Source organism: Zalophus californianus, chromosome 14 (genome assembly GCF_009762305.2).
Source record: "Zalophus californianus isolate mZalCal1 chromosome 14, mZalCal1.pri.v2, whole genome shotgun sequence".
Taxonomy (NCBI): domain Eukaryota; kingdom Metazoa; phylum Chordata; class Mammalia; order Carnivora; family Otariidae; genus Zalophus; species Zalophus californianus.
The window spans coordinates 93,662,819-93,685,004 of NC_045608.1; the positions used below are offsets into that span (position 1 = coordinate 93,662,819).

The window sequence follows — 22,186 nt, forward strand, 5'->3', positions numbered from 1 at the left end:
TCATTAGTCATCAGGGAATGCAAATATGACACCAACGCAGAGCTCAGTTCCTACCCATCTGAGTGACGACAGTCAGTAAGAGGGACAGTGACACTCTTGAGAGAAACGAGCCCCCGCCCGTTACCTGTGGAGACGTCGGGTGCCACGGCCGCATGGGTGGGCTCTTCGGAGGACCGCAGCTTCATCATATGGCCCGTTCATTCCACCGTTAGGGGTCTGCCCACAGGAGGTCAGCACCTCCATCCACACGAAGGCCTGCACACGAACATTCTCAGCAGCAGCATTTATAACATCCAAACATTTGAAACAACCCGAGTGTCCAGCAACTGTAGAACAGATAGGAAAGGGACGTCAGAACCACATGGTGGAATATTACTCAGCCGGAAGGAGGAATGAGCTGCTAACGCACCTTACGCCATGGAGGGACCTCGAAAACCCAGGCGAAGTCAGAGTAGCCAGGCACAAACACCTCATCTTCCATGGCTCCGTGTACGTGACATTGTCCAGAAAAGCCCGACCTCAGGAGGCAGTAGCACTCTGGCACGGACACATTTCTTGGGGTGGGTTTGGGTCTGCAGCTTTGGTGCAGCTGAAGGAACTTCCCTTCTAGCGTGTTCGGAGTCAAGCACATTTGTTAAAACACTGGGTGCGGGACGAGAGACTGTGCTGTTCAAGCACGAGGCTTGTGTGTGTCCTGCAGAGTTTTCCTCTGTGGAATGCGTACAGCCCTCGGACTCCTTTCCTAAGGAGCGTGAGGACAAAATTCCAATTCTGTGTTTCTATGGCACGAACACAGAGCTGACAGTAGAATTTCTCTCAGGGAATGAAAATATGTGTGCTTCTGCATTATCTCCTGTTTCACTAAATTAAGGACTACCTGTCCGCCTGTAGCCACGTGGTGGGGTCCACGTTTCCTGGCCATCGGCGATGCAGGTCCTCTGTCACTTTTCATGCCAGTTGGGCGCGTGGAGCTTTGAGTCCCTTTACCTTTCTTCAGCTTCAATTTTGAAGCAGCGTTCTTCCTTCCTTCCAGATTATTACGTGGACACTTGCACACAGTAAAGAACAAAGAAAGTCTATTCCCTTCTGAAACATCCGCCCTTATCTGGCCCAGGGGACCCCAGCTAATCAGAGCCTGATACTCTGCACAATAGGCCGAGTCAGCCAGACCACCCCCTCCCAGAGTGCAGGCTACCGCTCCCCGAGCCGGCGGCTGGTTTTCTTTTGTTCTGAAGTGGGCAGACAGTGCAGGATGCGGTCATCAGGCCTGGGGGCCTGGGGGCGGCCTTATCAGCCCCCTGGCCGTCCTCTCTCCCACCCAAGGGTGCAGGCTTCCCCAGGACTCGGCCCTATCAGGCCCCCACAGCTGCTGTTATTTTAGATAGGGCAGGAAGTGGGCCTGGAGGACAGTGGCAGCTCCCGGCCTCAGCCACATCCAGGAACGCCTGTGATTTGCCCGAGGTCTGGCTCCCGCCGAGCCCATGGCGGAAGGGAAGGGGGAAGGTGCTGCAGAGGTGGGGGAGCTCTGCCGCCACCTGGGGCCTCATCTGGTCAGGGCAAGCAGGCAGCGGGGCCCACAGCCGAGGTGGGGCCCGCAGGTGGGCCGCACCCTTCAGTCTGGGGGGACGGCCTTGTCAGCCCTGCTGTCCTCTGTGCTCATAAAGCAGGCTAGTTTGCAGGTGTGCGGTCCTATGTGTCTCTGCAGACGGTTCTAACAGGGCTGACAGCTCTGGTCCAGCAACAGCGAGGCTGGAAACCTAGGGGAGCCTCTCAGCCGATTGTCCACGCCAGAAAGGTTTGAGGTCGGGTGGTTCTGAGCTGTCAGTACCAGCACCCTCTGGGCAGTCGAAAGGCACGACCTCTGGAGTGGGGCAGGGCCTTTCTTCCCCAGTGGCCCCGCTCAGGTCTTTTTGCTGGAACTGGTTTCCAGAAGGGACCCCAGATAAGACAGTGGCGCCGTTTGTGACCTATCTGACACCTGAGAGGGTTTCGCTCGAGAAACTGCATTTTAGGACATTTCCTCTTACTTGCTGTGCCCGGACCAGGTTGGTGATGGGGAGTGTGCCCCTGGTCCACGACGTGGCTGCCGTCCCCGGTGGGGAAAGCCGGGCTGCTAGCTGCTTTTGGCATCGCTCCCTGCCCTCACGATGTCAAACTTAGAATCGCCTTAATATTCACTTTCCCTTTTTTCCACAGTAGCTGTTGCCAGCAAAGCTGTAAACTACCGTATATCACTCAGATTTAAGAACCTAAACTTTAAAACAAATTAAACTCTTGTTGACATTGTAATAAAAATCAGAATGGAGCTGAGCGGCACAGTAGAAGCGAACTTCAATTATTTTTGTGGATTTAAGATGTTTTCTGGGATTCCCAGACTCCCAGCACAGCGAAGTTATTTCCTCTTGGCCGATGGCTGCACAGAGAAAGGGTGGTGGACGGAGGGAGGGCGCGGGGGGGGAGGCGGCAGCGCTGGGCTGTGGCCTGTCCGTCACCGCATGTCTGCTCCAGCTTCAGGGGAGTGTCTGTGGCCGCACTGGACAAAGCAAGCCCAGGACAGCGCGTCTGTGGCAGGGCTGGGGGCGTGGTCTGCCCGCATTTTTTTACGCACTTTAATTTCAGAAAAGAGCTCAAAGAATGTGTGTCAAGGTCTGTTCATTGGGTGTTTCTCTGGATGCAGAGAATGGAAAACGCAGGTCGGACTGTCCTTCCAAACTTTGTCCAAATGCTGGAAAGTGCGCAGTGCGTCCGCACCCACCCTCCCCCCCCCCCCCCCCCCCCCCCCCCCCCGGTCCTTATCTCTCATCACCCGTTCATGGCGGTGTTGATGCTCTGTCACTCGCGGAGATGGAAACGGTGGTTTCCAGGGGACGAAGTGCCAGTTTTCCACCCTGAGTGAAGCTTCCTGTCCTGATAGTGCAGCCTGCAGCAGCGCAGGGGACGTGCAGATGGAAACTAGGTGATTGATTACTTTGACAAGCATTTCTCCGGAGGCGTGGCATGCTCCCTGGGGGCGAGCTTTGACCTGGGCTTTGAAGCGAGCCTTTTACCAGAATCGGCCCTTCCCTGGCCGGCCGCTTCCTCCCCTGTTCTGCTTCCTGTTTCTGTTTTCAAGGCCAGGTGGGCAGTGGGGTCGGGGAGCTCTGGCCCACGGACGTGTCCACCGCCCACCGTAAGCTGCTGCCTTGCTAGCTCGTCCGAGCCTGGTGTTGGGAAGCCCCAGGAGGCTCCTAGAGCTGGGAAGAGGCCCCTCTGCCCTGGGAGTTGCTGGGCCCTGGGGTGTGCTCAGCAGGCGCAGCATCCAGCACGTTCATTCAATGACGGGAAGGTGAGGAGAGCTTAAAAATGCGCGACCCTCTGGGTGGCTTCTTCCCAGGCCCTTCAGTGTCACCGGCTTCATGGAGCAGGGCTGTGGGTTTGGAAATACCCGCTCATCCCTGCGGATGGTGGCCCTGGGCAGCAGGGGTGTCTTTACAGATGCTTGGGAGACTCTTAAAGCACCTTCGGTCCCTGTTCCATCAGCGACGTCCACTTGACCAAGGCTTCCTGAGCTCAGCATCTTGATGAAACGTCTAATTGTGCTGTGTGCTCGGAAGTCTCCCCAGACCTCCGGCAGCTTGTGGGCAAGGTGTGCATCCTGGCGTTGTGGTTCCAGGCTGGCCTCAGGCCTGTAGCCCCAGACTGTGGCCGGGGACCCCCGTTCCCGTCGTCCGGGGTGGTCTGTAGCGCTCTGTATTGTGGAATGGCCACAGATATCCTCACCTCAGTGTGAGAAAGAGCTCGGCAAAGCTGGGACACTGCTTCTCGGGGAAGTCAGCAGCCCCTTGTCTTCAGTCTGAGTTACCACCTGTTGTGAACAGATACTTCTAAGTAGCTTGTCTGCCACATACTGCCTTCTTTTGAGGACATTTTTAAATTTTTATTTATGTATTTATTTGAGAGAGAGCACGCGTGCGCACACACATGTGAGTGAGGGGGAGGGGCGGAGGGAGAGAGAATCTCAGGCAGACTCCCTGCTGAGCGCAGAGCCTGATGTGGGGCTCCATCCCACGACCCTGACATCACGACCTGAGCCAAACCAATGGTTGGACGCTCAAACAACTGAACCTCCCAGGCGCCCCTTGAGGACATATTTTAAGGCTTCTTCAAATTTAGTTGAACAGAGAAAGAGTTAATGTGAGATTTTCCAAATGGACGGCGCGTAGCCCCACGGAAAGGAAGAAATCCCACAGACACAAGGCTGTCCGTTAATACGGCACTGATTTCTCCCCAGCCTGAGCAGTAATGCCAAGAAGCAGCCTGCAGGTTCGGCTGTTAGCTGCCTCTTGCTCAGTCTTTTTGAAACTCACGCAAAGGATTAACTCAACTTTCAAAAAGAGAACGTAACAACCCAGTATTTGCAGATTCCTTACCACGTCCTGGCATCACAGGGCTGTCCAGACACACGCACACATCTGTTCTCTGGCCCCTCAAACAATCAGAGGGGAATGGGCAGACAGGTTAAGCGGCTAACAACATTCAGAGTTTAAGTAACAATTCAAGATGACAAAGCCGTGCTACCAGATAGCAGCTGATGGTTGCCAGTGAATGACAGCCCACGCGCTTGGAGTCTGAGAGTCTAGACAGTGTTTCGGGAAGGACTTTTCAGAGGACAGGAGCTGAGCTTTAACGGCGACCTGTCCTGTGTCCCGGCCAGCGTCTCCGCTCCTGTGGGAAACGCTGCCTAATACAGTGGGAACCCTCTGAAGGACACAGGACGCGCTTGGGTTCTGTCTGGGAGGCTTGGCAGCACTTGGCTCTGGCCCAGACGGCAGCCCTGAGGGTGGACACAGCCCTGGCCCCAGTGTGGTCGTGGGTCCGCCCCTATGCACCCCTCCCGTGTCCAGGTGATCACTTGTACCTGTCCCTTCAGGTACCGTTGGAAATGGCTGCTCACCTCAGGCTGAGAAGTGGTCTTTGCGACCGTGGTAATCCAGCCAGACCGCTCATTTTGGTAATCACCAGGGGCGTGCTGTTATTACATAAAGTCAATTAGAGCGCAAACATGCCGGTCCTGCTGATTTGATTTAGAACTAACGAAAGCTCCAGTAATGGGCAATTACAAGAAACTTAATGGCCCTTTATACGGAATGCAGCTTCCATGGCCCCTAATATAGTGTGATGAATTACTCATTATGTGCAGTGTTGGAATAGCTTCTACAAAGATTAATAATTGGATAATCGATACAAAAATTCCATCTTGGGTGCTTTTCCACGCCAGGGTCAATATGTCCTACAGATCGGGGGACCCGTCTCACAGGCCTGTTTTGTGATTCTGCTCCCCCTCTGCTCTATTGTTTTCCAAACTGGGAGTTCCTGGGAGTCACTTGCCTCCTATGATTTTTCTGTCCAGATCTTTACATAAAGACGCAGCTTCTGCCATCCGTCAGTTTTCTCAGTGCTCGTGAGTACAGTTTCCACCCTCAGGGTGGGCTCTGTCTACTGGGGGCAGAGAGCAGAGACCCGTGGTGAAGAGTACTGGCTTACCGGGGTGCCTGTGTGCACGGGAGAGGTGCCAGGTGGCCTTCCCTGAAGTGGCGGCAGAGCCAGGCGCAGGACGCGGGCACCCTGGCCGGCAGCATCCTAGCCGGGCTCCAGGCACAGGTGCCACCACTGGGGCTGGGCAGGAGGGAGGTGGCGCAAGGTGCAGACCCTTATGTCCTCACCTTGCCGTGGGATGGGCTCGGCCCCCCAGCAGCTGCCCGGAACACAGGCCAGACGCTGAGGCTGACCAACAGTCACCAGCTTCTCCTGGGCTCCGGCTTCTCTCTGAAGGCACTGTTGGTTTTTAATGATGGAAATCTCAGACATCCGTGAGAGTGTAATAAAGAGTACAGTGGGTTCCCACGTGCCTGCATCCAGGTCCACAGTCAGGGTGTGCGAGATGGGGCACCATTCCTTCAGCCACCCCTGTGCTGGTTGTTGCTAAGATCACGAGGCACCAGGTCCTGGACCTCAAGTCTGAGTTCCGCCATCCCTCAGGTGCAGACGCTTTTTTGTTGTTGTTAAGATTTTGTTTATTTATTTCACAGAGAGAGAGAGACAGCGAGAGAGGGAACACAAGCAGGGGGAGTGGGCGAGGGAGAAGCAGGCTTCCCGCCGAGCAGGGAGCCCGATGTGGGGCTCGATCCCAGGACCCTGAGTTCATGACCTGAGCCGAAGGCAGTTGCTTAACCAACTGAGCCACACAGGCGTCTCTATAGACGCCTTTTTAAGCGGCCGCTCTCTTACACGATCACAGTATGACAGTTACGCCTAACAGAATTACTAATGGTTCTCTGGTAAGGTGAGGGTTTACTTCAAACTCACATGTACCCATCCGAAGGTGTGATTTCACCCCCCGAAGCTGGAACAGGGGGCTCGAGCCTCTCCTTTGCCTCCATAACGAGCAGCTTCTTCTGGGCAAACCAGGCAGCAGCCAGGTGGGTCGCAGGCGCTTGGCCTGTGCCCGGCAGACTGGCGGGCGGAGCTGACAGATCGTGGCGTGGAACTTTCCGCTGCCAGCCCAGGAGCGTTGCCAAGTCCTCCGCAGCCTGCAAAAGGGGAGGAGCTGCTTTGTTAATGCCTCTTACCTTGAGGCCCCGACTCGTGTGCACGGACAGAGTGACAGGAGGCCACAGCCTGGCCACGCCTGCACGGCCACTCACCCCGTCCCTCTCCCCATCCACTTAACATTGTTACTTTTTAATTAAGGGGAGCTTTTTCATCTTTTATTTTTTCAATTCCGTTAATTCTGTGTGAATAGAAATTTCATAATTTGGGGGGAATAATGTATTTTCTAGCAGCACAAAGAAAGCCCTAGAAAAATGCTTGCTGGTGGTTTAGCGCTCCCCACGAGTGACTGTGGAATGAGTTTGGCGTAGATAAAAAAAAAATGGGCCAGGTGATGTGGGAGCCCACACCCGGCCGCAGCGCGGGAGGTGCCGGGCAGCCGCGGAGCTCCCGTCACGTGGCCAGCCGGTCCCCGTGGATGCTGGAGTTTCCACACGGGTGTTCGCATTATTTGGAGTATTCAGGCTAAATAAGGAAGCAGGCACTGAAGGCATGAAAATTATTCTGTTTTAACGGCTGACAGTCCCGGGTGACAGTAGTGCCCGTCAGTCCCAGCCCCACACACAGCGGGAGGGTCATGTTTTATTAAAACCGTGACTTGTCATTCAGACTCCACCGTCCCGTTCCCTCCTTCCAAAAATAGCAGGCCCCGTGGCAGTGGCTTATTATGATTAAAAAGATAAAAATAAGTGAAGGCTGAAATGGGTCCAGGACACCGGAGGTAACGCGGAACTTACTTTTTTTTTTTTTTGGAACTTACTTTTTAATGGAACTTGAGAGACGGCCTCATTTTCCACCGCCTCACAAAGCAGCTTTGAAAAAAAGTCAGAAAGGTAAAACAGGACTTCAGTGGTGTTGAAACTCTGCATTTTCAGAGTTACCGTGGTTGTGACAGTCCTGCTGTCGCCCAGGGCTACGTGGGGCCGTGCGGACTCCTAGCCCACCGTCCCTGCCAGGCCATGGACAGAGCACCCGCCTACAAACAAGGACGTATGGACAGTGGACTTTGTGAGATGCTTGCCTCTTCCAAGAAGGTAAAAACCCACCTGGGAGGCAGCCTCAGTTTCCCTCAGTGCCCAGAGCCCGGGTGTCGCTGCCTGGATCCACACGTGCTGCAGGGGCACAAAAGCATATTTCCTCCACTTCCCAGTTTCCGAATCATGGCCTTAATCATGGTGTTTTCTTGCAAGTCTCCCTTCTGACCTAATCCTTGCAGTCACCGAGGAAGTTCGCGCCGCAGTGTGTGAACACCGTGCACCCGGCCGTCGGCTGGAACCACGCGCCGTGGGAAGCCCCCGCTCATGCCCCTGCGAGCAGCACCCCTGCGTGAGAGTGTGCACACCTCCCTGTCCCGAGATCCCTGCACATTGTACAGGGTTAGCACGCAGACACTGGCCAGGATATTTCTGGTTCTACTCCCGTCTGCCTAAAGGATTATGTTCTCGGGTTACAATGCTAACTTTAGCTAAAGGTGTATTTTCTGGGAAAGTGAGCAAATACTTTTTAAAATTATCTTTTAGTTATAGGAATGGGAAAGAACGGCCTTCCTGTTTTGTTTTGCTCTTCACAAAGCTATTTTGGCTTTCCCTTAAAAATAAAAATGTTTCTGATGGCTTGTCCTATGTGAGGAACATGCATTTTTCTGTCTCACTGGAAGACTGAGTAAGCACGTGACAACTGCTTTTCTATATTTCTTTATACGTGGTACTTCATTTGGCCGTGAGCTTTGAGGGAGCCCACGGGGCAAGATGCGGCGCGGGTGTGGCTGCAGGAGCCTGCCCTGGGAACTGAATCCCAAGTGGATCCTTCAGGCCTCTTTGTTTCCCACATTGCTTTTGTTTAAAGGACAATGATGGCTTTTGAAAAGTGATTCTCTTCACGAAAAAGCAACATCGTAACCTGTCGTGATGAGCACTGGGTGTTATATGCCGAATCACTGAACACACATCAGAAACTAATGATGTACTATATGGTGGCTAATTGAATTTAAATTTAAAAAATTTAAAAGAAAAAACAAAAAACAGACAAACAAAATCAAACGGAGATGAAAAAGTAACAGTAGCCCTGCTCAGCCGGCTAGTTTGCCAAGGAACAGAAGGTGAATAGTTTTTTTTTAAAATTCACAGTATAGTTGTCTCCTTGTTTGAACTAACCTAACTATTGAAAAGGAAGAGATGCTTTAAAAATGGATTTTATGTAATCAAGCTGACATGGACCTACAGCAAGCACTATGTTTTTTTTTTTTTTTTTAAGATTTTATTTATTTATTTGAGAGAGAGAATGAGATAGAGAGAGAGCATGAGAGGGGAGAGGGTCAGAGGAAGAAGCAGACTCCCTGCTGAGCAGGGAGCCCGATGTGGGACTCGATCCCGGGACTCGAGGATCATGACCTGAGCCGAAGGCAGTCGCTTAACCAACTGAGCCACCCAGGCGCCCAAGCACTATGTTTTTTAAAAAATTGACACAAAAGTATTATTAGCAAAGTACGGTCCTTACCCATCTTAAACTTTTTAAGCAAAGGTTACGCAGTGTGGCTGAACTAGATTTCTTACTCCCACGCCCAAACCCGGCTCCTAAGAAAGTAGGATCGATGTCTGTGTGGACAACCACCTAGAAACTTCCAGCACCTGCCGCTCCTGTGCCATCCCTCCCCAAAGCCCGCATGTGGGCCCCACGACTCTGATGGGTTCCCGCCAAGGAGCAGGGACAGAGACCTCCACACGGCCCCAGACGTGTGGGGCCAGCACCTCTTCCCATTGTGGTGCCCCGGGCAACACCCAGGGCTGCCGGGCCGGATGGGAGGCCAGCAGCACCGTTGGCCCTCTGTGACAGAAATGAGAACCTGCCACAAACCTACACAGGTGTTGGTCTGGTTCTAGAGAGAACACACGCTCCGTGGGAAGTACCGGAATGAAACGTACAGAAGTAACCCCCACCCCTCGGCTCCCCTGTGAGTCTGTGAGCACGTGTGCCGCATGGCCGAGCTCCGGCCTCCACAGACGTGACCAAAGATCCATTCTTCCCGCGTCAGGAAACCGAAAGTTCAGCCAGTGCACGTCGGTAATAGAAGCAGACTGGCCCCGCGTCTGCTGGACCACATCGGTCACATCCTTGTGTCAGGCAGGAAGCCGGCCGGGAGCAGCCTGCCCTCGGGAGGCCGCCCCTCTCGCTGTGGAGCCCCTGACACCACACACGCTCCCCTGAGCCACGGCCGCTCCCACTGACTGCCGCTTGCCTGCTGCCCCGAGTATCTCCTGCCCTCTCTGGGCCTGTCTTCAAATTAAGAATAGTAATGGTGGCCACCTCCCGGGGGGTTGGGGAGGACGCTGTGAGGTTCCTGCCATTTATAATGCTCGGCGCCCAGGAAGATGCGTTTCTCCTTTTGAAATGACTGAAGACTCCCCGACTCGGAGAGTGGAAAGGGATCTCGGCCAAGCCGCCATTTTCACGGACGAGACCCTCAGGCTGCAGCCAGGTACGGAAGCAGGATGAGAGCGGGACCCAGGTCTTCACCCGTGGGCCCTCCAGCTGCACCATCCCCTGACGGCACACGTCCGGGGTGTGCAGAGCTCGTGTCAGCTTTTCTAGAGGAAGATGACAGGCCTCCATTGTTCACAAATCTGATCGATCGTTTAAATGATGTGGCAGGAACGCAAGGAGAATTTAGGTCTGAGAAAGTTAGGAAGTCAGTGGATCATCAGGATTGTTGGCTCTGACGTGGGTTCACTCATGGCCCAGGCGCACCCCCTGAGAATAGGAGGTCAGGCCCTCTTTAAAAACAAGCACCGCCCAGATCTTCTCTTCATCATTTCTGTCTCTTTAGGGACTGCTTTTCCTCCCAGAATCTATGTTTTCACTCTGACCACACGACATCCTATGGTTCTTAGGGTCTCAGGGACACTTCACGTCAGGCTTCCTTTCTAGTCCCAGTGACCCTGTGGTCACGGCACCCCCGCCCCGTCGTTCAGAGTCCCGTGTGGACGCACACACTGACACTTCTTCTCTTGGAGTCGGAAGGAGGGTGCTGGATGACGACGTCTGGGAGCTGATAAGAGGAACAGCCCGCTCATGATCGTGACGGCCACGAGCAGGCTGCCTCCGAGGCTGAGAGGTCCCAGCACACGGGCCAGGTGCCCTTGGATGTCAGCTCTGAAACACAGACTCAGAGCCGGTGGAGTCTGTGTGTCGCCAGCACAGGGCACGGGCTCAAAGTCTCCACCTTCACGTGGGTGCAGCCCTCGGGATCGCCAGGCCACACTGCTGGGATTTTTGAAGGAGGTTTCTGATCTAGCGTATCAGCACGTCTCTTCTGGCTTTGATATCTGCGCCAAATCGGGCAGGGGCGGCCAGCACACACTGCTGTTTGTTGTAGCCCGAAGAAGAGCTTGCCCTGGAAAACAAGTGGCTGTACGGATCCCGCGTGGGTCCTCTGGTCGCCTGCCTCTTCTACTCTTTTGAAAAAAAAAAAAAAAAAAAGGCTTGCAACAGCTAGTCCAGGAGAAATGACTGAAAAAATAGTTGTTTTTAGCTCAAACAGAAGAGAATGCTGTGTTTGTATGCGTGGTGCTGGTGCTGGGCTGGTGTTGGCTTTGAAGACATGCATGCCCCAGAAAAGGGAAGTGCAAGGCTGTGCCTTCAGCCTCTCTCCACCCCAGACACCGGGTTCTGCGCGCTGAGCAGCCCTGCAGGCCAGACGAGGCCCGGACCCAGAGGGACAGAGTGCAGGATGGGAGAAGGGGAACTGGCGGCTGCAGGTGCCGGCCCTGGGCTGGCAGAGCGCGCACTCCTGACCCGTGAGCCTGCGGGCCCCGATTTCCACTTGCCGACCCTCCCTTGGACCCTCCGTTTACAAAACCCCTAACTACGAAGTCCCCCCTTCCCTCCCTTATGGGACTGTTGAGAACAAGGAGCATGCCCCTGCTTAGGAACCACAGGGGCCGTGAACGTGCCGGGCCAACAAGCAGTGTGGCTCATTCCTGAAATTTTGATTTGAGAGCTTTAGCTGCTTTCGGAAACCAAGAGTTCAGAAACGTGGGGAAACTTTGCTTAAAAGCAAAATGTGTAAAAAATGAGATTTGGACCCTCCCCAACCCCTTGGGTCATGCAGTCTCAGGAGAGTCCAACAAGAGCCCGTGAGTGAAGCCTGAAGATGAAGTGAGGGCATTTCACTACAACACGAGGTTTTAAGCTCAATTTTTTCCAAAATGGTGATGAAAAAAACTCATTATGTGAAAGTAACGAAATTTTGCTTTAAAAAGGACACTTCGCCCGATTAATTTGCACAGCTTCTTTATGAATAGCTGTGAGATCTTTGCATAGCGGTCGGATCAATACGGTGAATATCCACAGATACTTTGGGGGAGGGGCTGTGCCTGTACTTTGTATATTTTAGTTTTTAAATGTTAAAAAATACTAATTTTCTTTTCACTCAATTCCAGCTATATGCAAAGAGGTGGTGTGGACACGCGTCTGTGTGTGTCCTACGTACATATCCCAGATTAAAACAAAAACTCAAATTGCCACATAAGTTTTAGGAAAAAAACAGTAGTTTCCACCTCGGGAGCATTTTAGAGAAAACTTAAATATAAGGGAAAAAACCTTTCTCATTAAATTAAATTGTGGTGTAACAGCTCACCACATCCTGTTGCAGGGACATCTGACACTAAGCAAAGCAAAGGTTCCTCTTTCAGGTCTCTGACAAGCTCCGAAGGTCACATGTTACCTGCAGTTCAAAATACTTCGACAAAGAAAAAACCCTGTGTGTCGGTGGAAAAGCTGAATAAGAAGATGGAAAGTATCAGTAGAGAGAAGACACTGTGGGAAACTGTCATAGAGAAAGCCACCCCCAAAATAACCAGCACAGAGCCCCCGGGGGCGGCCGTGCACTCACAGGGACCCGGAACCATGACCTCATGGAAGGGACGTGGGAGGCCGTGGCCAGGACAAGGCCAGGGGCAACAGGACCCTGATGCGCGTGCCCTGCTGCGCCATCTGTCTGGGGACAAGAACCCTCATGGCTCTCCCTGCAGGGCCACAGCATGGACTGTGTCTGCCCAGAGAGTGTGGCTCTGCAGCTGTCCTGTTCTTGGTGGTGTGCACAGTTGTGTGGGTCTACTGTGCAGGTCACACCGGCCACCTGCCCCTTCTGTCAGCTACCCGCGCGGTCTCCAGGGCACCTAGGGCTGGTCTGACAGGGCATTCGTGCATGTGTGCTGGTTCTTGAGTGCCCTCCTGAGATGTCTGACCCATCGTGACTCTACTTCATGGTGCCAGGCCTGGACCACAGGGGCATCCGATGACCTGCCGACCCTTGTTGGGAGGCAGGCAGGGCTGGTGGCCTATCAGAAACCAGCAGATCCCCGAGACGGAGCAGGAGTGCTGCCCGCTCTCTCGAGATCCTCCTGATCGCTAGGCTGGGGTCACAGAGAGCAGGTCAGGCGCCAGGACACAGGAGGGTCCCGGATGGCTCAGGACACACTCAGTGATTTCTCCACTCCTACCCAACACGGGCTCCCCCTTCCAGGCTCAGGTGCCCCGGTGGGCAGCAAGGGGAAGCCCACTTCTGAGGCTTCTTCCCCTTTTATCTTGTCAAACACGTGTTATTTTTCCTGTGGTCTCTATAACCCTGAGGAACTAGAAGGTTCTTGGCTGCCTTGCTTAAGCCTCCCTCCGTTCCCTGGCATTCTTACCCCTCAGTTCCCCCCCATATTCCCCGTCATTATTACCCCTCAGACTTCCATATTCCCTGTCATTATTACCCCTCAGACCCCTCCCCCATATTCCCAGGCATTATTACCCCTCACACTTCCCCATATTCCCTCTCATTATTACCCCTCACACTTCCCCATATCCCCCATCATTATTACCCTTCAAATTTCCTCATATTCTTTATCATTATTACCACTCAGATTTTCCTCATATTCTTTGTCATTATTACCCCTCAGACCTCCCCCATATTCCCCATCATTATTACCCCTCAGACTTCCCCCATATCCCCATCATTATTACCCCTCAGACCTCCCCCCATATTCCCATCATTACTATCCCTCAGACCTCCCCCATATTCCCCATCATTATTACCCCTCAGACCTCCCCCCATATTCCCAATCATTACCCCTCAGACTTGCCCCATATTCCCCATCATTATTACCCCTCAGACTTTCCTCATATTCCCCGTCATTATTACCCCTCAGACTTCCCCCATATTCCTGTCATTATTACCCCTCAGACTTTCCTCATATTCCCTGTCATTATTACCCCTCAGACTTCCCCCATATTCACTGTCATTATTACCCCTCAGACTTTCCTCATATTCCCCATAATTATTACCCCCACACCTCCCCTCATATTCCCCGTCATTATTAGTCCTCAGACATAAGTGCATATTCCCCACCATTACCCCTCACACCTCCCCCCATATTCCCCGTCATTATTACCCCTCAGACTTCCCCCATATTCCCTGTCATTATTACCCCTCAGACTTCCCCCATATTCCCCGTCATTATTACCCCTCAGACTTTCCTCATATTCCCCGTCATTATTACCCCTCAGACTTTCCTCATATTCCCCATCATTATTACCCCCACACCTCCCCCCATATTCCCCGTCATTATTAGCCCTCAGACCTAACTGCGTATTCCGCATCATTACCCCTCACACCCCCCCATATTCCCCGTCATTATTACCCCTCAGACTTCCCCCATATTCCCTGTCATTATTACCCCTCAGCCTTTCCTCATATTCCCCGTCATTATTACCCCTCAGACTTCCCCCATATTCCCCGTCATTATTACCCCTCAGACTTTCCTCATATTCCCCGTCATTATTACCCCTCAGACTTTCCTCAGATTCCCCATCATTATTACCCCCACACCTCCCCCCATATTCCCCATCATTATTAGCCCTCAGACCTAACTGCGTTTTCCGCATCATTACCCCTCACACCTCCCCCCATATTCCCCATCATTACCCCTCAGACTTCCCCCATATTCCCTGTCATTATTACCCCTCAGACTTCCCCCATATTCCCCGTCATTATTACCCCTCAGACTTCCCCCATATTCCCCGTCATTATTACCCCTCAGACTTTCCTCATATTCCCCGTCATTATTACCCCTCAGACTTTCCTCAGATTCCCCATCATTATTACCCCCACACCTCCCCCCATATTCCCCATCATTATTAGCCCTCAGACCTAACTGCGTATTCCGCATCATTACCCCTCACACCTCCCCCCATATTCCCCATCATTACCCCTCAGACTTCCCCCATATTCCCTGTCATTATTACCCCTCAGACTTCCCCCATATTCCCCGTCATTATTACCCCTCAGACTTCCCCCATATTCCCCGTCATTATTACCCCTCAGACTTCCCCCATATTCCCTGTCATTATTACCCCTCAGACTTCCCCCCATATTCTCCATCGTTATTACCCCTCAGACCTAACTGCATATTCTGCATTACCCCTCACAGCTCCCCCCATATTCCCCATCATTATTACCCCTCAGACTTCCCCCATATTCCCATCATTATTACCCCTCAGACTTTCCTCATATTCCCCATCATTATTACCCCCACACCTCCCCCCATATTCCCCGTCATTATTAGCCCTCAGACCTAACTGCATATTCCGCATCATTACCCCTCACACCTCCCCCCATATTCCCCATCATTATTACCCCTCAGACTTCCCCCCATATTCCCTGTCATTATTACCCCTCTGACTTTCCTCATATTCCCCATCATTATTACCCCCACACCTCCCCCCGTATTCCCTGTCATTATTACCCCTCAGACTTTCCTCATATTCCCCATCATTATTACCCCTCAGACTTCCCCCCATATTCCCTGTCATTTTTACCCCCACACCTCCCCCCATATACCCCATCATTATTACCCCTCACACCTCCCCCATATTCCCCATCATTACCCCTCACACCTCCCCCATATTCCCCGTCATTATTACCCCTCACACCTCCCCCATATTCCCCATCATTATTACCCCTCAGACTTCCCCCATATTCCCCATCGTTATTACCACCACACCTCCCCCCATATTCCCCGTCATTATTACCCCTCAGACCTCCCCCATATTCCCCATCATTATTACCCCTGAGACCTCCCCCATATTCCCCGTCATTATTACCCCTCAGACTTCCCCCCCTGTTCCCATCATTATTACCCCTCAGACTTCCCCCCATATTCCCTGTCATTTTTACCCCCACACCTCCCCCATATTCCCCATCATTATTACCCCTCACACCGCCCCCATATTCCCCATCATTACCCCTCACACCTCCCCCATATTCCCCGTCATTATTACCCCTCACACCTCCCCCATATTCCCCATCATTATTACCCCTCAGACTTTCCTCATATTCCCCGTCATTATTACCCTTCACACCTCCCCCATATTCCCTGTCATTATTACCCCTCAGACCTCCCCCATATTCCCCATCATTATTACCCCTCAGGCCTCCCCCATATTCCCTGTCATTATTACCCCTCAGAATTCCCCCATATTCCCCATCATTATTACCACCACACCTCCCCCCATATTCCCCGTCATTATTACCCCTCAGACCTCCCCCATATTCCCTGTCATTATTACCCCTCAGAATTCCCCCATATTCCTCATCATTATTACCACCACACCTCCCCCCATATTCCCCGTCATTATTACCCCTCAGACCTCCCCCATATTCCCCATCATTATTACCCCTCAGACCTCCCCCATATTCCCCATCATTATTACCCCTCAGACCTCCCCCATATTCCCTGTCATTATTACCCCTCAGACTTCCCCCATATTCCCCATCATTATTACCACCACACCTCCCCCCATATTCCCCGTCATTATTACCCCTCAGACCTCCCCCATATTCCCCGTCATTATTACCCCTCAGACCTCCCCCATATTCCCTGTCATTATTACCCCTCAGACTTCCCCCCATGTTCCCATCATTATTACCCCTCAGACTTCCCCCCATATTCCCTGTCATTTTTACCCCCACACCTCTCCCATATTCCCATCATTATTACCCCTCACACCTCCCCCCATATTCCCATCATTATTACCCCTCAGACTTCCCCCATATTCCCCATCATTATTACCCCTCACACCTCCCCATATTCCCTGTCATTATTACCCCCACACCTCCCCCCATATTCCCCATCATTATTACCCCTCACACCTCCCCCATATTCCCCGTCATTATTACCCCTCAGACCTCCCCCATATTCCCCATCATTATTACCCCTCACACCTCCCCCATATTCCCCATCATTACCCCTCACACCTCCCCCATATTCCCCGTCATTATTACCCCTCACACCTCCCCCATATTCCCCATCATTATTACCCCTCAGATTTTCCTCATATTCCCCGTCATTATTACCCCTCACACCTCCCCCATATTCCCCGTCATTATTACCCCTCAGACCTCCCCCATATTCCCCGTCATTATTACCCCTCACACCTCCCCCATATTCCCTGTCATTATTACCCCTCAGACCTCCCCCATATTCCCCATCATTATTACCCCTCACACCTCCCCCATATTCCCTGTCATTATTACCCCTCAGACCTCCCCCATATTCCCTGTCATTATTACCCCTCAGACTTCCCCCACATTCCCCGTCATTATTACCCCTCAGACTTTCCTCATGTTCCCATCATTATTACCCATTATTACACAATATTCCTCATATTCCCCATCATTATTATCACCCCCCCATATTCCCCGTCATTATTACCCCTCAGACTTCCCCCACATTCCCCGTCATTTTTACCCCTCAGACTTTCCTCATGTTCCCATCATTATTACCCCTCACACCTTCTGCCATATCCCCGGCATTATTACCCTTCAGACCCCCCACTTCCCTGACGTTAGTACCCGTGAGAACTTTTCAACCACCCAGTGTCTGCTCTTGCTAGGTCGGATTTCTGGCCTGAGGCCAGCTGTCCTTGCTAGTGGAATGAGCAAGGAAACCCAGTGTTGGCGTGTGTCACTGAGCGGGCCGGCCCCATCGCTCCGTGGCATCTTGTCCACGCTGCCCCTGTGTAGGAGGCTTCATCCCTCGGTGTCATGGCTGAGTGTTGCAGCCCTGGACCCAAAACTGCCTGTGGCAACTGGTCCACCTTCCCCTGCGTGTGCCCTCCAGACCTTCTGCTTAATCTGAACGTGGGTTAGGAAGACCTGCTGGGCTCATGGCCTGGCGCGGGTTCAGGATGAAATGAGAAGGGTCACCATGAAGCAATTTTAAGGGGCCACGTGCCACGCCAGCCACAGCGACATGCTCTGTGGGGTGGTCACGGTCCCTGCCACGTCAGCTGTCACAGCTCTGTACGGAAAGGATGTCCAGCCCACTCTGCCGGGAAGCCTTTCCTCACCAAGGCAGTACCCTAGAGACACTGAGATTCGTTATTTTTCTTTGTCAAAATGTTCTTTGATACAACAGGGTTCTGCAAAGTATAAATTGGACCCGTGCCTCTCAAAAAAGAGGCCAAACGAGTGAAGTGGGAAGAAGAGTGGGACCGTGTCTGCTGCCCCGTGCCTGCCCCCTTCCCGTCTGTGCTCCAGGAACCCAGCAGAGCGCGCTGCACGAGGCCTTGGGGACGCTGTGGTGGTCTCCGGGTCAAGTGGTGGGGGGAGCCGCCCTGCCCTGCCGTGCCAGGGGCCGTGGCCAGGCACTCGTCAGGGCTCTCTAGTGGGCTCGGCGGGCAGCCGGAGTGTCACGGAAAAACTGCCTGCCGCTAACGAGCTGCCCCTGGGACACTCCAGGGACAGGTGTCGTCCTGAGAGCTGGTCTGAGCACCTGGGCCTCATTATTGCCTCATTAACAGCTAGCTGGGAGGGGTCCCTGGGCTGGCCCAGGTGAGCCACAGCCCCTCCCGGTGTTTTCTGCATGAAGGTCAGTGCCATCCTCAGAGAAGGTGTGGCTGCGTGTCCGGGGGTCGTGCATCACATCCGTGTCCCAGGCAGATGTGTCCTCTGCAGGCAGGCTGGCCTGGCGCCCACCCTGGCCTGCTGTGTGCGTCTGCTGTTTCATGCAGTGAGTCACCCTCCCCCCGCCACCGGCGGCCCCCTGGCCAGGCAGCGGGTAGGCCTGGGGCTCGGTAGTCGGCTCCCGGCTGTAAAGCTGGTGCCAGTGGGCTCTGTTATCAGCAACCATGACACAATTCCTGGTTCCCCCAACCACATTTTATTATTGTTATTCTTAACAATAGCGGGGGTGTTGAAAGGGCATTTAGGGGAGGGAGTGGGGGTGATGACAGGTGTGCCAGCTAATTGCTGCAGGAAGCCGCTCTGGGATGTGCCGGGGCCTTTGCAGAAACACGGGGAGTTTATCTGGGCAGCAAAGGGAGGCCCGGGCAGTTCCGTGACGTGAGCACGTGTCCCCGCACCTCCCAGTTCTGTTAGGAAAGTGGGCCGTGGGGACGCGTCCCCTATCTGGGGGCCGATCAGGGGGTGGAGAGAGGGATGTTGTGTAGCCTTTGCCAGCTTCGCTCATTTCCTCTCCTGCTGCCAAAAGCCACATGCTGATAGTGGACACGGACAAGGAAGCAGAAGTGAAGGAAGAGCCCCAAACAAAGGGAGGCCCCAGCCACCCCGTGGTCGGCCCCCCTCTCAGACGTGGCCTGTCCGAGGACGAGACTAAAGAGGGGCTTCTCTGAGCCTGGACCTCAAGGACATGCCTCCACCACGGGGCGCCTCTGCGGGTCTTGCCGGTGGAATCGCCTGCCTGGACCAGCACCAGGCACCCTTTCCCGGGGCCCACGATCGAGGAGTCAGTTTGTCGGTGATGCCCCTGCTGTCGCGGAGCCGGGCCCGGGCGGCTGCATGCTGCTGGCTCAGGACATCCCAGGCCCGTGGTGGGAAGCGGGAAGGAGTCCCACCCCTCCGGGAGACCCTTTTCACAGGCTCAGCGTATCGGGCTGAAAGCGTGGCTGATGGGATTTCTGGTTCTTACAACAGTTCTGGGCAGAGCGGTGTTTCCCTAATGGTTTCTCTATTGTGTTTTCTTGCAGTAAATGAAATAATACGGAATGATCTCTCCAGCACCAACATCCGATCATAGCTGGCCACACGGAACTCACTCGGAAGCCGCGCGGTGTTGGCTCGGTGTCGGCTCGGCCGCTGATGGTCAAGCTCCGACACAGGACTTCTAAGTAGACCGAACACATCCCTGGTGCCCGTCAGAACTCCAGCTTACTGAAGATTTGCATCGTCCGCTCAAAGAAGTAGCTCTGTGACAGGGAGGACGGACCGACGGGGGCAGGAAAGCGAGTGTGTCTCTCATGGGGCCCCCGGGGGCACCCCCGGACTTCAGGACTGGAAGTGCCTTATTAACCAGACCCCAGCGTCAGGGCGCCATAGGATGGAGCATTGAGTCTGCCACCAGGAGGGTATTTGTAGGAGCAAAAGCTATAAAGACGCTTCGTCATGAGGCTTTCTCTTTTGTATAAATTAGGAGAATACTGGCAAGCTAGGCATTGTGAGAAAAACCTAACACACGCTTCCTGCTTTTTATCAGCTTCCCTTGGGCTGCAGTGTGCAGCCTGTTGCCTTATTCAGCGCATTTTAGGGATCTTTAATCCTGTCGTCTCTGGCGTCACCCGCCCCCTCCCCTGTGTTACCGACACCATAGGATTGTTAACTGTAGCACGCTAGGGTTTTGTTTTTAATCTGGCTTTGAACGTAGCGCAAGTAAGATGATAGCACAAGATATGTTGCTGGACAAAAAAAGAAGTCTGTCTGCCCCAGGACAGACCTTGCATTTGCTGGATGTACAGTTACAGGCACATATTTATGCACAGATAAATGACAGAGCTGGTGATGTGCGGTCTTGGCCCAGCAAGGGCTGCCGAGTTAGCAATAAACCGTATCCGTTCTGGAAAACGCATCTAAGACAAAATCTGGCTTTTCAGCTACGTCCGCGGGGGCGCATCTCCCGTCCGCCGGGTCTGTGTTGTCTTGGGCGGCGCCGCTGGCCGAACTCGCCAGAAAGCCAGGAGAGGTGCGTTCTTGATGCCCAGATGTTACCAAACAGCAGATGGGAAAGCAACTGTAAATAACATCACGAAAGGAGTGTAATATATTTGTTCAGCTGTAAGATTATTCCTTCACAGAAGCCTTACAACTCTGCTTCGTCTAAGGAAACAGTTACCAAAAATGTTTTAATACGCAGCGCCTGTGGTTCGTTTACGCAGCGCCTGTGGTTCGTTCCCAATTAGTTACTGTTAACATGTAGGTTAGCTAAGCTCTGCTGCTCCCCCTGCATCTGTACAATTAACAGCTTATTACACGTTATTACTCGCCGTGACCTGTTGTTTCACATAACCAAAAAGCATGGTTTAATTAAAACATGTTTAACCTGGTAATTGTGCCTTAGGAATTTATGCCCCCTCCTGGAACATGCCTGAATTGCACCCTCAGGTGGAGGATGTAAGTTATAGTAATTAAACATAATGGTATATGGTGGAGAAAGCTCTTCCGCAGAATTATTTTTAAAATGTTCTTCTGTACAATTATGTGTCATCTTTGTTGGACTCCCAGAAAGAACACAAACCTGAAAGCCATATTTGTAGCATTTGCACACAGCTGTGAAGAGTGATGGCATATGGCTCCTCACAGGCCACGGCCCCGCCTGCCGCCCAGACCTTAGCCTGCATTTAGCACCCCAGGACTCGCATGAAACTCTTCTCAGTATGCCGTCTATGGAAAGGAACTGTTTTGGTATTTGTGTCCGCTGTGCTTGTAGTTAGGAAATAGACCCAATAAAGCAATATTTCTTGCTGGACAATCTGAGTCTGCCAGTGATTCATTACCTGTGTGGAACATTCTACTGGATTCTAAGGGATTTTCTCTCATGGGTTCTCGTACTCCTGCCTAGACGTGCACGGGGAAGCCCGCCATAAGAGAGGTAGCCGTGCGGCTGCGTGCCTGGATGCTCCCAACACAGCACCTCAGAAATGCTCCCCCAGGCCCTGTGCGCAGGGAGCCTTCTCTTGAGCCAAACACTCTGATCCGGAGGGTAACCTGGGTTCCCTGTTCCTTGAAGCGACTTGGCCCCTTCCCCGCCCAAAGCCACTTCAGGCTCAGGTGGGAAAATGGCATCCGGTTGTTCATAAAACCGTATGAAACCCAGAACTTCTCCAGCAATTACTGTTTTGAATTGTCAGAAACAATATTTTACTTTTAGGGCTTTATAAAATGCAAGGTTTCCTGTTTCTTTTGCTAAGATTGAGGTGAAGTTCTAGAAGAATCCTCATCACCTAGCATGTGTGCTTGGCACGCACCTGCCCCCTCGGGAAGAGCGGCCACGGCCAAGGGGCCTCCGAGGGGAATTCGGGATGCAGGGCAGGGTGGGGGTCATGGAGAAGAGAGGGCACTTGCGGGGCCCATCACGGGCTGGGAACCCCAGAGCCTGCCAGACACACAGGGAATCTGGAGCTCTGCCCACCCCTCCTGAGAGCAGGCTCACAGGGCCGCCGGGGCTGGGCTTCCCTCCCTCAAGAATATCCTGGAAGCTCTTAATTTCAAAGTGAGTTTTTATAAACCTGCCCCCCCATTCCCAACAACAGAATTTTATAT

General features: G+C 53.0%; 1 protein-coding gene across 3 annotated transcripts in view; it reads left to right on the forward strand.

The window, feature by feature from the left end:
- The window catches only part of NFATC1 (nuclear factor of activated T cells 1), a 106,567-nt gene extending 85,180 nt beyond the window's left edge, over window positions 1–21,387 (forward strand). For all 3 annotated transcript variants that reach the window (XM_027600795.2, XM_027600800.2, XM_027600799.2), the window contains one exon: window positions 19,621–21,387. In XM_027600795.2, the coding sequence (XP_027456596.2) occupies window positions 19,621–19,670 (50 nt within the window). In that variant the 3' untranslated portion in view covers window positions 19,671–21,387. The remainder of the gene's footprint in view (window positions 1–19,620) is intronic.
- The last annotated feature ends 799 nt before the right edge of the window (window positions 21,388–22,186 follow it).